Source organism: Bidens hawaiensis, unplaced genomic scaffold, assembly GCF_021521415.1.
Source record: "Bidens hawaiensis isolate Kalapana, Puna unplaced genomic scaffold, B.hawaiensis_p1.1 tig00058713_1, whole genome shotgun sequence".
NCBI lineage: Eukaryota > Viridiplantae > Streptophyta > Magnoliopsida > Asterales > Asteraceae > Bidens > Bidens hawaiensis.
In genome coordinates this window covers 72,843-88,333 of record NW_027500562.1, presented here as the reverse complement: position 1 = coordinate 88,333, position 15,491 = coordinate 72,843, and the positions used below count along the sequence as shown (strand labels likewise).

General features: G+C 36.2%; 2 protein-coding genes and 2 pseudogenes across 3 annotated transcripts; all 4 read left to right on the top strand.

The window, feature by feature from the left end:
- Positions 1–5: 5 nt before the first annotated feature.
- On the top strand, positions 6–1,101 carry LOC143602352 (uncharacterized; annotated as a pseudogene). The gene is made up of 3 exons (XR_013147823.1): positions 6–504; positions 578–625; positions 694–1,101. The product of XR_013147823.1 is annotated as an uncharacterized LOC143602352 (transcript).
- Positions 1,102–2,609: 1,508 nt separating this feature from the next.
- On the top strand, positions 2,610–6,134 carry LOC143602354 (uncharacterized). Its single transcript, XM_077079493.1, has 10 exons — positions 2,610–2,727; positions 2,863–3,060; positions 3,560–3,625; positions 3,704–3,843; positions 3,916–4,042; positions 4,114–4,268; positions 4,354–4,489; positions 5,390–5,474; positions 5,592–5,857; positions 6,004–6,134. Exons 1-10 carry the CDS (start codon positions 2,638–2,640, stop codon positions 6,130–6,132), a joined length of 1,392 nt encoding a protein of 463 aa, XP_076935608.1. The 5' UTR covers positions 2,610–2,637; the 3' UTR covers positions 6,133–6,134.
- A 638-nt stretch (positions 6,135–6,772) lies between these two features.
- On the top strand, positions 6,773–8,141 carry LOC143602351 (4-hydroxyphenylpyruvate dioxygenase pseudogene; annotated as a pseudogene).
- A 2,085-nt stretch (positions 8,142–10,226) lies between these two features.
- On the top strand, positions 10,227–11,652 carry LOC143602350 (protein FAR1-RELATED SEQUENCE 5-like). Its single transcript, XM_077079492.1, has 3 exons — positions 10,227–10,992; positions 11,104–11,535; positions 11,615–11,652. The coding sequence occupies exons 1-3, from the start codon at positions 10,227–10,229 to the stop codon at positions 11,650–11,652; spliced, it is 1,236 nt and encodes a 411-aa protein (XP_076935607.1).
- Positions 11,653–15,491: the final 3,839 nt, after the last annotated feature.

Here is a 15,491-nt window from a genome sequence, read left to right as displayed (position 1 = left end):
GTTCTTCGAAAGAAGTCAAGATAACAAATAGTGATCTTACCAAGAATCAGAAAAAGAAAATCAGAAAAAAGGCTAAGAAAGCTGCTCAAAATGGTGCTGGAAAAGAAGACAATGATGAAGTTGAAGCAGATAACGAGTCAACTGGTACCGATCAGGCCACATCATCGTTGTGAAATCCGAGTCCAATAATGAATCTGAAGCGAGGAATTCGAATTCCCGCCAGGGAAACCAGCTTCGTGGACGAGGCAGCAAATCTACAAGACAGAGGCTTTTGGCAGAGGTTGATGTTAAATGCAAGTTGGTTGACTTTGGTAACGCGTGTTGGACTTATAAGCAGTTTACTGGTGATATCCAAACAAGACAGTACAGGTGTCCCGAGGTTTTACTAGGCTCCAAATACTCAACCTCTGCTGATCTATGGTCATTTGCTTGCATATGCTTTGAGCTTGCAACTGGTGATGTTTGTTTGATCCTCATAGTGGTGATAATTATGACCGAGATGAGGTATACATAATATTTCCCAAAATTAAGTCTAATTTCATGTTTATTTTAATAAACTTAATGAATTTATTTACAGGATCACTTGGCTCTAATGATGGAACTTCTTGGAATGATGCCTCGAAAGGTTAGTCATATTTGATAATATTCCTGTAACTTTAATTATAATTCGATGACTATGTTAACATTATGCAGATAGCGTTAGGTGGGCGTTACTCTCGTGAGTTCTTTAACAGACACGGGGATTTAAGGCATATCAGGCGGTTGCGATTTTGGCCTCTGCATAAAGTGCTAAAGGAGAAATATGAGTTTAGTGAACAAGATGCAAATGATTTGTCTGATTTTCTTGTTCCAATACTTGATTTTGTTCCTGATAAAAGGCCTACAGCTGCTGAACTTCTTAATCACCGATGGTTGACTGGAGGTCCACCGTATAGTTTGACCCCTGCTGCAGCTGATTCCACCCCCTAAAGCGGTCGATAATAATAATCGTGAGAAAACCCGAGAGGTAGACGAGAGGGAAGCTATGGAGGCTGGAGTGGGAAACATAGCTATTGGCGGTGTTTTAAAACCGTTATCAAAACAAGCTAGCTGAGCTTCACAGGTAAGCACGTTTAGCTAAACGGGTTGCGTTTGGGTAGATTGAGTGGTTGAACATTATTAACTTTTTTTTTACTTTTTTTCAGTAAAAGAAGTGGAAATCATTTTTTTACTGTGCAGAAGGAACAAATGGTGATTTTCTTGAAGAAGTCAGAAGATTTTTTGTACAACTTTTGTTGAGGGTGATTTATGGGACATTACATCTTATTTGTAGGTGTATTGCAATTTGTTTGATGTTGTGATCCCAGTTGTACATTTTATTGTTTTTTTTTTAATATATTTGTTTTGCTACTAAACAAATGAAAGAATGCAATGCAATGCCTTGTTTTGGATTTGTTTTCATTACTTTGCTGAAAAGTGAAACTTGTTGGTCTCCTTGTCTTTGCAAATTGATGTTTAACCATATTATATTCTTAACTTGTTATGCACATTCAATGATTCAAATGATTTATGACTAAAAGCAAAACTCTTCATAAATGATTCAAGTGTCTTTATCTTTTTAAAGTGAAATGTCTTTATCTTTATAAAGTGAAAGGTTTTAAAAGTTATCTTCAAACCTAACTCAAGGTGACTGTTATGTCTTTGAAGAACCCTACTTGAAAACAATTTAATTATAGTAGGAATGGGTACTGTTTGGTTTTAAAAATTAGATCTTACTACGGTTAAACCATCCAAACCGAATCGTAAACCAAGTTGTTTAGATCTCAAATTGACCAAACCGGTTGACTTGCTTCGATTTAAACTATTTGTTCGGTTTCAACAGTTCATAATAGATACATAGATGCCCATATGCAATCTGTTTAATAATTTGGGTCGGATCATCACATTCTGTTATTCAAAAGGGTAATCTATTACTAGGGTAATCTGAGTGTCCGGGGTTTTTTACGTTAAAAAAATGAATCTTTCTATAATTATTAATTTTTTTAAAAATAAATTGTACATGTATATACACAATTAGCAGCTTAAATATGCAACATGTTTTGTACCTTGGGCTTTAGTGGGTTGCACTTCCTTTTTCGTTTTTTCTTTTAATATTTTTTTTTCTTTAATCTTTTTACTTTTAAGTTTTAACCCACTACTTTTACATCATTTCCAATTTAATCCCAACAACTTTACTTTCGATTTTGGTCCCATATTCTTTTCATGTTTAACAAATTTTCGTTTTATGTTTCACTCTAAATTTGACGAGTTAACGCGTCGCAACGTGTGTGCGGTTCATCTTTTTACGCCTACTTTTTTTTTCCCATTTTAATGCCCCGTCGCGAAGCATGGGTCCTAGGTCGACTTACTTATCATTGTCTATTTTTTACGTTATGCGTACATGGTTCAACACTTTTACATCAGCTTGGTACAGTTTTACGCTCCCGCCATGAAGTTACAAATAAATGTGAAACTAGTTTGCTATTTATTCTATATATTTTTTTTAAAAACATGGACTACACATTTCCAAGCTTCATCACTACTCCAAACAGAAAGAAAATAGTAATAATAATAATAATAAGCTGCAAGAAATTAACCCCAAACCCTAAAACCCTAAAAATGTCGATTCAATCAGAATCAATCTCCGAAGAAGAAGAAGAAATTGAATTCGAACAACCAGCCCAAAACCCTCCTGCTCCACCCGACGAGGTAACCCACTTTTTTCTCCATTTAATTTGGTGCAAAAATAACATCTTTATTATAATTATAATCATAATCTTGATTGATATAAAGTTTCATTACACACTAAATAAACTACTGCAATAATATTATTATGTGATGCAGCTATTTGACATCTCAACAACAGTTGACCCTAGTTACATTATATCATTAATAAGAAAGCTTCTACCACCTGCCATGAGCGCCACTAGCACTAATGATCAAGAAAAGAATGCGAGTCCTTCGGTTGGAGATGTTTGTTGGGAAGAATACGGATGCGTGTTATGGGATCTGGCAACAAGCAGAACCCATGCTGAATTCATGGTAACATTCTGAAATAGTATTAGGGGTCTGCGCGGTTCGGTTTGGGTTGGTTTTGGGCTAAAACTGACGAAAAACCGAAACCTGGTTTCTGAAAATTTGAAAACAGTTTGGATTTCAGTTTGGTTTCGGATTTGTCATTTGAGCTTAGTAGTTTTGTGCTGAAAGAAAAATATTTGGCTTAAAATATTGATTTTGGGACTAAATGATTTTGTTAAGAAATAACTGACTGATTATTCTACATTTGGGCTAAAATTTTGGAGGTACATATTTATTAAGTTCTTATAAATTACTCTAAAAAAAATGAAAACCTATAAACTCGGTTAAGTTTTTTTGGCTTTTATTACACGCAAAACCAAAAACAAAGCATAAGTTTGGTTTTACAAAAACATAAAAATGAACCATCTGTTTTTTTCTTTTTTTTGTTTCGGTTCGTTTTTTTGGTTTCATGCACACCCCTAGTTATACTTATATAATCAGTTGGTTAAAAACTCACATGCAGGTTCAAAATTTGATTCTTGAAGTTATTTTGGCTACACTAATGGTTTCACAGTCACCTCGTGTCATGGTATGTTACATTTCCATTATAATGTAATAAACTAATCATACACTTATACTATTTCACACCTGTTATGGTTCGTTGCAGGAAATTAGCCTTGGTATTATCGGGAACCTTGCTTGCCATGAAGTGTCACGAAAACAGATTGCCACCGTAAAAGGATTAATTGAAATAATTGTGGATCAATTATTTGTAGACGACACGCCCTGCTTATGTGAAGAATTTAGGTAGCATCTTGCTAAAAGATCATAATTTCACTATTGATTATAATGTTATATTGATATACAATTTTCCATTAGGTTGTTAACTTTATGCCTCCAAGGAAGCGAAGGTGTAAGTTGGGCCCACGTGTTGCAGCCTGAAAATATTCTATCACGTGTATTATGGATCGTGGAAAACACATTGAACCCACAACTTATTGAAAAGGTAGCAAACAATATTATTTTTAATTTATTTTTTGCGAATATTTTAGATAAGACGAATTACATGTTTTAAAGAGTGTAGGTTTTCTGTTAGCAATATCAGAAAGTGAAGATGAAGTAAAAACGCTTATTCTCCCACAATTAGTGAAATTAGGGCTTCCAAGTATTTTAATAAATCTTTTGGCTTTTGAGATTAGTAAAATTGAAGGAGATGAACGATCACCCGAAAGGTACACCGTGTTGACTTATTTAATGCTGACGTCTCAATTATTATTAGTGGTTACATTTTTTGATACAAGTTTTATTCTTTATTAGGTACTCGGTTCTTGATATGGTTCTTCGGGCTATTGAAGCCCTAACTGTAGTTGACGGTTGTTCTCAAGAACTTTGTTCAAGCAAGAAACTTTTTAATCTACTTGGCACTCTGATAAAACTTACTGATAAAATTGAGGTATGTAATATTGTTATATAATTTTGTTTATTTATATTAAACTTTTTTCCATGTGGTTATTATCAGATCCAGTTAGCGACTTATAGAGTTATTGTTAAGAATTTGGTCGTCTGTTACTTAAAAGTCAAAACCATATAGGCTTGTAAACCATCCAAACGTTCAGTAAACCTTTGTGAACCGTTTGACTGGAGTTTCGTTTATTTAACGAAAATGAACATAAAGTTTTGTTCATTTAGTTACACAAACAAACATGAACACATTTCTCGTCCATTCATTTATGCTCGTAAATGTTCGTTTATTTAAGTTTGTTAATGTTCGTTCATTTACATTCGTTAGTTTATGTTTGTTCAAGTTCATTTGTGTTTAGATTAATATACATTGAAGTTTTTTTGGCCCACTACAACTTAGTTTAGTTTTAAAAACTTTTTAGGCCAAGAAATTGTTCTTCACATTTCTTCTAATTGGTTTGAGCTTGGTATGTCCATTCATCTATGTTTAGTGATGTTCGTCCATTTACGTTCATGAACCATTCTTTAGTACTATTAACGAGCGAGCATAAATGAAGGCGGACATGTTTATTTTCTTCACAAACGCAAACGAACAAGAAAACCTGTTCGTTTAATTGTTAGCATTCGATCCTTTGTTCTTTTAAAGCTAAGCGAATGAAACAAACATGCTCGGTTCATTTACAAGCCTAAATGTGTTTAGAGGATTGAGTATCGCTTAAAAGATGATCTTAAGAAAATTGTACAAACGACTAACTAAAAAAATAAATGACAGCAATATCACAGTGAAAAAAAGGCGAATTGTATTAATTTTAATGGTATTCATAGACCCATGTTTTAATTTTAATGTTTACTGTTTTTTTATTTATTTATTTTTTTTGTTTTGGCAAAACAGGTGGCCACGTCATGTGTTACCGCTGCTGTGTTGATTGCCAATCTTTTAACCGACTCTGAAGATTTGATTTTAGAGATAAATGAAGGTAATTAGTTCGGTTAATTTAATCCCAACATCTGAAATTAAAATTTTTTTTTTGCCACATGGTTGGTATTTCCATACTTATATTAAATTAAACAATAACACTTCAGATGCATTGCAGATTTGGATTTCTTGCACGGTCTTTTGGATACTATCCCTTTTGCTTCGGATGACATGGAAGCCAGAAATGCATTATGGGACATAATTTCAAGATTATTGGCTCAACTTCAACAAGGCGAAATAAATTCAATAAATCTTTATAAATACATATCAATTCTAGCAAGTAAAGTTGATATTATAGAAGAAGAGCTTCTTGATCACCAGTTAGCTTCTACAAATCAGGATCAAACGGTTTCGGGCAGAAACCTGCGTATAAGAACAGCAGCTGTATCCTTATAAAATGTTCAAGAAACTATCTTTAAAAGTTTGACCTTTTGAAGTCAAATCTGTCTTTAAAAGTAAAACTATGTTTTATCTGTTTCTTGAATTGTTGAATGTCACAAAATCTTGTTTCTTTTAACCATTTGCTACAGCTGAAAAGAATTGACTTTATTGCAAGTCAATGGTTGACTTTAAAGGGTCGGATCAGCCCTATCGATGCGTACATGGTCAACGAACGGGATCTTGATAGATTAAAGGACTGCTGTCGTGAATATAGCTAGTAAGGCAATTTCTTCTTTTGTATTATTGTTTTTCATTAATGTAAATGTTATTATTTTTTCGGTTGCTTAGGAACTGCAGTATTTTCGGATCCAGGTGATGATGAAGGTCCGGAATGTTTTATCTTACGCTATTTTGGTGGTACCCTTGTTCACGAACTGACTACCTTTGACTTGTGCATGTGCATTGCAAGTTGTACATTGTTTTTGTTTTAGGAATAGATTAGGACTATTTGAGTAGACATGCTTGAAGTATACATAGACCATAGTCAATGTCATAAAATAACATTGTACTTGTGCTTTGGCCTGTCTTATTAGGTGAAGTTTTTCTTTTATCACTTTTGAGTAAATTACATAGATTTTATGGTAATGCCAAATTTTTGTTCGGCCCTTTTTAGAGTTTACACGTTTGTCGACCCTGTAACCTGGGGTGCGAACGAACCAAGCCGAGCCTGGAAGATTTTTCATGGAATTCATGCTTTGTGATTTGATATGATTGATTTTTGTTTTTTTTTTGGTTGAAATCATGCTTTGAGATCCATGGGTCATATTTTTGTTTACCAAAGTTTTTAATTAACTATAACTATATTTATGATCCATATTTACAACTGCTGCATTTAACAAAAACAAACCAAAACAGAAAATGAGATCAGAAGCTAAGCTCACTGATGGAAACACTGTGGCCGCAACCGCCGAAGAACAAACCGAAACCGCCTTCAAGCTAGTTGGCTTCAAGAATCATCTGTAAAAACCTGATGTCCAACAAATTCGTGGTCAAAAGGTTCCACCATGTGGAGTTTTGGTGCTCCGACGCCAACAACACCGCCCACCGCTTTCTCCTCTGGCCTCGGCATGCCCATTGTCGAAAAATCCGACCGTTCCACCGGAAAGACACCTCCTACCTTCTCCGCTCTGGCCAACTCTACCTCCTCTTCACCGCCCCTTCCCTTTCATTTCCACCACCACTGCCACTGCTTCATTGTTTTCACACACCGAATGCCACAGCTTCACCGCCTCCCACGGCCTCGCGGTCTGCACAATCGCCATCGAAAATGAGATCAGAAGCTGAGCTCACTGATGGAAACACTGTGGCCGCAACCGCCGAAGAACAAACCGAAACCGCCTTCAAGCTAGTTGGCTTCAAGAATCATCTGTAAAAACCTGATGTCCAACAAATTCGTGGTCAAAAGGTTCCACCATGTGGAGTTTTGGTGCTCCGACGCCAACAACACCACCCACCGCTTTCTCCTCTGGCCTCGGCATGCCCATTGTCGAAAAATCCGACCGTTCCACCGGAAAGACACCTCCTACCTTCTCCGCTCTGGCCAACTCTACCTCCTCTTCACCGCCCCTTCCCTTTCATTTCCACCACCACTGCCACTGCTTCATTGTTTTCACACACCGAATGCCACAGCTTCACCGCCTCCCACGGCCTCGCGGTCTGCACAATCGCCATCGAAGTTGAAAACGCCAAAACCACCTTTTCGGTCAGCATGGCCCACGGTACCAGACCCTCGTCTCCACCAGTAATCCTCGGACACAACAAAGTCACGTTGTCCGAGGTAAAACTTTATGGAGACGTCGTTCTGCGATTCGTCAGCTACACGAATCCCAATATTGATTCTACTTTAACCTTTTTGCCCCGGTTTCAACACCTTGATTAAGGCATCTGCCGCCTTGACCACGCCGTCGGGAACGTCCCGAACCTCGTTCCAGCCATCGACTACGTAAAATCCTTCACCAGATTCCACGAGTTTGCCGAATTCACAGCCGACGACGTCGGGACCACCAACAGCGGACTCAACTCCGTCGTTTTAGCATACAACAACGAAACAATAATGCTTCCAATAAGCGAACCCATGTACGGGACAAAGCGAAAGAGTCAAATCCAGACGTATCTGGAACACAACGAAGGCGCAGGAGTGCAGCATTTGGCACTGGCCAGTGATGACATATTCCGAACAATGTGAGAGATGAGGAAGCACAGTGGAGTTGGTGGTTTCAAGCTATAGATGAGTTAAGCCAGGTTGGGCTTGAGCTCGAGCTCTAAGTTAAGTGAGCCATAGTGGACAAGTGACAAGCTACCTATATGCTATGTAGCGAATAGCGGTAAACAACGATTGCTACGCAGTATATAGCGATAAACTACTAGCATTTTTTTAAAATAAATAGCGATTTCATTCACAAAACTTTTTTTTACGGTGGAATTGATGGAGTTTGGTCGGAAAAAAAAAGCCTAAAAACGCTCGAGATTAAAAAAAGAAAAAAAATTAGGAGTCACTATTTTACACTTATAAGATGCTAAACATCATATTGAGGGAATTGTTGCTTCGCTGCTTAGCGTGCTATAGCGACCGCTATAGTCGTTATCTACAACTACGAAAGAGGCGGCTCAATTGTTTCAACGAGCTGGAAAGATGAGCCAGAGGTGGCTCATAGAAATCTTGAGCTGGTTCGTCTAACTCATTTAATTTTTTGATCTTAAAATTTTTAAAATAAGAAATTTTTGGGAAATTTAGACGTATTTTTCAAGATCCGGCTCAGCTAATTTAAAGCAAGCTGATTTCGAGCGAGCTTTTTGAACAACCTTAACTTGAAACCAGTCTTTTAAAATATTTATTATTTAACTTTTTATGAATTTAAAGTTACACTGTACTAAATATTTTAAAGTTTAATATAATATTAATTTTTAAAATTCGTACTTAGCGATTTGGCCCAAAATTTTTATTTAAACCGGCCAAACCGAACCATAAACTATCAAATATTGTTGAATTATGATCACTTTCAGAACACACTTGCTAGCAAGAAATTGTAATATGGTATTGTATGCAAATTATTTGAGCAGGCCAACCTTGTTCATGGAGATAATTCAGAGAGTCGGGTGTGTCAAGAAAGACGATGAAGGGGCCGAGAACCAGAAAGCGGGTTGTGGAGGATTTGGTAGGGGAGACTTTAAAGAACTCTTTAAATCTGTTGGAGGAGTATGAGAAGACACTTGAAGCATGAATCTGTACATGAAAAAAAAATAATACCATAAAGCTTTTAAGTTTTGTTTATGGAGTTGGTAACTTGGTATAAAAACAGATAACGGGTGAAGTAAATTAAATAATTTGGGCTGACTGTTTGTTTGGGTTGAGAAAAATAAATAATGGGCTGATTGTGTGGGCTGAAAAGTAGCAGACCACAGTCCCACACCGTAGAGGTGCAGAAATCGTTTTACCGGAACCGGTTCATAGTCGGGTATTTAAACGGGGTTTTCAGGTTTTTTTGGGGCTTCGGGTAGGGTCATCAGGTTTTGACCAGGTATTTCCGGTTCCGGGTACGGCTTCGGAAAGAAATCTAATACCAGGTCGGGTATGGGTAGAAACCGGTTCCGAGTCGAGTATGTGGGTCGGGTCCAGAACCAGGTACTTCGTGCACCTCTACGGCCACACCTTGCTAATGCTAATTTTTGTTTGGGTGTTAGAAGTTAAAAAAAATAATAATATTAATAATAATAAACAAAAAATAATTTTTTTTGAGATCCGAAACCGGTTTGAAATTCTCAAACTGATCTGATTCGTCAGTTTGAAATAGGTTTGGTTTTATATCCGTTGAAACTGGTTTGGCATAAACCGATTTGGGATCTGAAATTCGACCTCGCTATATAGCCATTTTTTGAACATTTTTTTAATCCTTTGGCCCCTCATTTTGTTGGTATATTGAGGTATTGTGTGTTCGTTTAACCAATCCACTCAAAAACACGATTTAATCTTTCAAAACTCAAAAACGTGACCTAATAACATTCAAATGTGGTCAACCAAAATATTCTCTTGGTGTTAAATCTTTGTCAATAAGAAAAAAATTTCACTCAGAAAGACCTCACTAGCCCACACTATCATGCAGATTAGTAAGTTAGATCAGCGAACGTGGTTTTTAAAAGATTGAGTTTTACAATTCAAAAAGACATAGCGGCGCAACTTGTTGTCTGCTTGCCTTCTGTTTCGATGTAATCACTACCTTGCCCATTCGAATTAGAAGGAAGATATTCGGATGAGTATGATGCGTGGACCTTAACGGTGATTTGCGATGGACATAACCATCAACGTTCACAGTATATGGAGGGTCATGCATATGCAAGGAGACTTACCGATGATGAACGTAGTTGGGTTGCATATTTGACAAAGATGAATGTTGCGCCACATGACATTTTATCATTACTTAAGGAGCGGAATTTAAGTAATGTATCCACAATCAAGACTATTTACAACGAAAGAAATAAGATTCGCTTGATCGAGCAAGAAGGCAAATCTCCAATGCAGGTTCTCCTATCCTTTTTGCATGATAATAATTACGTCTATGAATTTACTACAACCGGTTTGAATGAGTTGGAAAATATATTCTTCGTTCATCCAACATCATTTGACATTTGGCGTGCATTTCCACATATATTGATTATCGATTCAACTTACAAAACGAACAAGTATAACATGCCTTTTGTTCAGATTGTTGGTGTAACTTCAACCAACAACACGTTTTCCATAGCTTTTGCCTTCATGCATAATGAAAAGACAGTTAACTATACATGGGTCTTAAATTGTCTAAAGTTGACTCTAGACAAGTGTATGCTCCCACGTGTTATAGTTACAGATAGGGAATTGGCTCTGGTAAATGCATGCAAAGAAGTTTTTCCAGATGCTGCTCAATTGCTTTGTAGATGGCACATTGAGCAGAATATATTCAGAAGATGTAGGAACTTTGTTAGGTCAAGAGGTGATTGGGATAAATTTAGTTCGTTGTGGAAGTCACTGGTAGATTCTGCAACGTTGGAATCTTACACGGAAAATTACCAGATACTTGAGTCATTTCTGATAAAATTTCCACGTATGTTTTCTATATTTCCACATTTAATATATATATATATATATATATATATATGTATATGTATGTTGCGATGTTATTTTATATTTCTCATACAAGTTTATTTCATTTCAGGTGTTTCAGATTATGTAAATAAAAATTGGTTGAAGGAATACAAGAAAATGTTTGTGTCTCTCTGGATTGATCAACATCTAAACTTTGGAGAAAACACAACCAATCGAGTCGAAAGTGCGCATGCGAAGCTAAAGAAATTCTTGGAAACTTCAAATTCTAGCTTCGTTAAATTTGTAACTTGTGTTGACCAAATTGTGAAGTCACAACATACAATAATCAAAGCAAGCTTAGGAACTAGCAGAATTCAGAAGATTCACCAGCATGACCTACAATGTTTCAAGCTATTGCATGGCTTTGTTTCAATTGAAGCTCTCGAATTACTTAAAAAAGAGTGTAAACGGTTGAACGAGGATCGGGTAGATTGTGATTGTCGACTTCGCACCTGTAAAGGGTTGCCATGTGCTTGTGAACTTTCAATGTTTATAAGTTCAGGTAAGTATCTTCATCTACATCGGATTGATTTTTTAAAGTTGTTCATTTTAAAATTAATACTTATTTACTTTAAATGCAGGTCAATATATTCCTTTAGATAGGATTGATGTTTTTTAGAGGAAGCTAGATGTTTCACCTTTAACTTCTATGCAAGATGATGATGTTGATTGTGATGATGAACTACAAAGTTTTAAGGAAAGTTTCAACAGGTTGTCCAAAGATGGAAAGAGAAGTTGGATAAGAAAGCTCAAGGATATATTCACTCCAGGTACAAAATTATTATATATTTTATTACTTGAAATTTAACACGTATATTATAAAATAATCATTATACAAAATTCGTTTTAGGTAAAATCGACATTCGGGAACCTCGTGTCCAAAGGAATACTCGTGGACGACCGAGTTTGAAGAAAACGCAACAAAAAAGGCATGACGATCCCGTTCGTCAACAGTCTTGCAGATTTACAACTGATAAACCTCCCCTTCAGCGAACCGACTCCCATATGCCTCCGAGGCATAGTTCATATGTGCAACCCGTAGAACGTGATTATGCCCAAGAGCTTACAAGGCACAATTCATTAAGGGACCATGACAATTCTCCCGGTTACAACAGTGGATGGGGGAACTACGAAACACTTGGTTTTTACGGGAACTATGATGATCATCCAACTTACAATAGTGCATACGTGAATACTGGTGAACAAACGTATTTTGGAAGCACTTCAAGTGTAATAGATGATTTATTCGGGTTTAACCAGAATACTGCTGAACAGACGTATTTCACCAACACTGCAAGGGTAACAGAATATGATTTCATGGGGTTGAGCCAGCATAGTGTTACATGTCAAAAATCAATAGACTATCGCACTTATATTGGTGAAATTCCAGAAATATTTCAACCGTATGTGGAGGATATAGAAAACGTCGACGGTGATGGAAATTGTGGGTTTCGGGCTACAGCTGTTGCTCTCGGGTACCACCAAAATGATTGGGCATCAATCCGAAGGTCCCTAATTGAGGAGATGGTGCAGTATGAACAACTTTACAGACTCGCTTTCAACGACAAAAACAATACGGTGGACGAATACAATGCTGTGTTCTCATCCTTGAACTGGTTTGGTAAAGGTTTTGCACCAACACAATACTGGATGATTATGCCAGAGACGGGGTATTTGATTGCAAACAGGTTTAACGTCATTTTTCATTTCATTAGTAAAGATAATAATAGTAGCTCGACAATATTTCCGCTTTGGAGAGGACCTGACCAGTTCCCAGAAAAAAGAATCATTACAATGGCACTGGTGCATTCAAATCATTATGTAGCGGTGAAAATGCAAGGCGAGTTTCCAATGGGTGTCACACAAAAGTTATGGACACTAAACAGACAAACTGCCGCATCTGAGTGGGAACAAATATATCAATCACGTCAACAACTATATAAAGATTGGATATGGAAACCTCCTGTATATAAAGTTATAGATTAATTGTATATCTTATTTATTTGTCTTTTATTTATTTAATTATATATCTTGTTTATATATAAGTAATAATAGTATAATAAAATATAAAATAAAAATAAAATTGTAATTAGTTTAATAAAGAAATAGTAATTAGTAATTAGTAATAATATAAAGAAAAAAAAAGAAAAAGAAAAAATTAAACAAAGAAAAATAAAACGTAATCATTACAATGGGTGTCACACAAAATCATTACATAATCATTAAAAAGAGAAAGAAAAAATTAAACACAATCATTATTTAATAATTAGCGGTGTAAAATGAAATTTAAATGGTGTATTTAGCTCACCCCTTAAAAAAAAAACTATTATTGAAATGTGTCATGAATGGCAAACACCTATAGTTGTATGGCTTTTTGAATTACTTGTAAAATTAATGATTCAGTTATAAATTATACCAACTTTATTAAAGCTGGACATCTTTTAAGAGAAAAATTCCCAAAATAGTTTATTTTAGAGAGAAAAGTCCCAAAATAGCCCCTTTTTCCTCAAAATCTTTTATAATTTGGACTGTCAAGAGGCATTGGGAAAAGATAAAAATAAAGACGAGATTTCGAAAGAAAGTCAGGTAAAAGAATAGATTTGGGGAAATAATGTCGGTAAAGTCCAAATTATTTGTAATCTTGGAGCAAAAGTCCAAATTTTTCAGAAACTTTTTTACTCAAAAAACCGTCTCGAGAGATTGTTTTTTTATGTTTCCAACATTTCCCGTCCAAATTTTCAAGTTCTTGAAAAATTATATATTTGACAATTATACCCCTTAATCACCATCACCACCTTGAACCACCACCATCACCGACGCCATCGGCCCCACCTCACCACCACCACCGTCACTACCACCATAGCCGCCTCCACTGCCACCTTGAACCATCACCACCTCCATCACAATTATTATTATTATTACCACACCTTTCATCCACCATGTCGCCGGCTAAACACTTCACGGCTCCGGCGAAGAAGCCGACGGTTGCACAGACATGTAATCATCTGAGCTTGTTAGGGCTTGCACGAACCAACGGACTCAAACAAAACGTTAAACCAGACATATTATTATTATTATTATTATTCCTCACGTGTCCGCCACTGCCGCCACGCCGGACCGCCTGCGTCCTCCGCGGCGTGTTCTTCCACGACTCTGTTGACTCAGTTTCATCCACGGAGATGACGTCAGCGTTCCTTACCGGCGACATTCCTCGACCGATGACGTCAGTCTGTTTCCTCCGGTGACGGCCGCCGGAGATGACGCTTGAGAACCACGACAGTGACGTGGCCGTTTCACCGTCGGCTGATTACAAGCTCAGCTGAGTACATGTCCGTGCAACCGTCGGCTTCTTCGCCGGAGCCGTGAAGTGTTTAGCCGGCGACATGGTGGATGAAAGCTGTGGTAATAATAATAATAATTGTGATGAAGGTGGTGATGGTTCAAGGTGGTGGTGGAGGCGGCTATGGTGGTAGTGACGGTGGTGGTGATGTGGTGCGGCCGACGGCGTCGGTGATGGTGGTGGTTCAAGGTGGTGGTGGTTCAGGGGTATAATTGTAAAAAATATATTTTTCCAAGAATTTGAAAATATAGACGGAAAATGTAGGGAACATAAAAATACAGTCTCTCAAGACGGTTTTTTTGAATAAAAAAGTTTTTGAAAAATTTGAACTTTTGTTCCAAGATTACAAATAATTTGGACTTTACCGACATTATTTCTCCAAATCTCGTCTTTTACCTTACTTTCTTTCGAAATATCGTCTTTATTTTTATCTTTTTCCAATGCGTTTTGACAGTCCAAATTATAAAAGATTTTGAAAGAAAAAAAGTTATTTTGGGACTTCTTTCTATAAAAGGAGGCTATTTTGGGAATTTTCCCCACCTTTAAGCCTTTAGATCTGAGATGTTGTCAGCATCTTTTTTTACCCATATTCATATTTCTTGGTCTAGAATTCTGGTCATGTTTAATGGAAATATTCATACTTAAGTCATGAACTCAGTAGGTGATAAATTCAGGTTTTTTCCTATTTTTAATAGATCATATCTATGATTCATCTCTTTAATTATAAAAGTGTAACCATTACAAGATAATAATAATAATAATAATAATAATAATAATAATAATAATAATAATACAATATCAATAACTATCCTAATATTCAAACTAGATCAAGATGCAGTTTGAAACAAAAAATAGTAGTAAATCAAAGCATAAGAGAGAACATCTTTTTAAGTACATCTCACTTTCATGATTCATTATTTTATATTCTATTAAATAAAAAAAAAGTTAAAATGCAATGGGGACTATGAAAAGTGTGAGAAGGATTTTTTGTCACACAAAAAATCACTCAAAAAAATAAAAAAATCATAACTCAAAATATAAGTAAAAAACGAAAAAATTTTAAAAACCAAAATATTTCCCCTCGTCATTCCCGTTCCAAAAAAAACGCCGAAAATGAA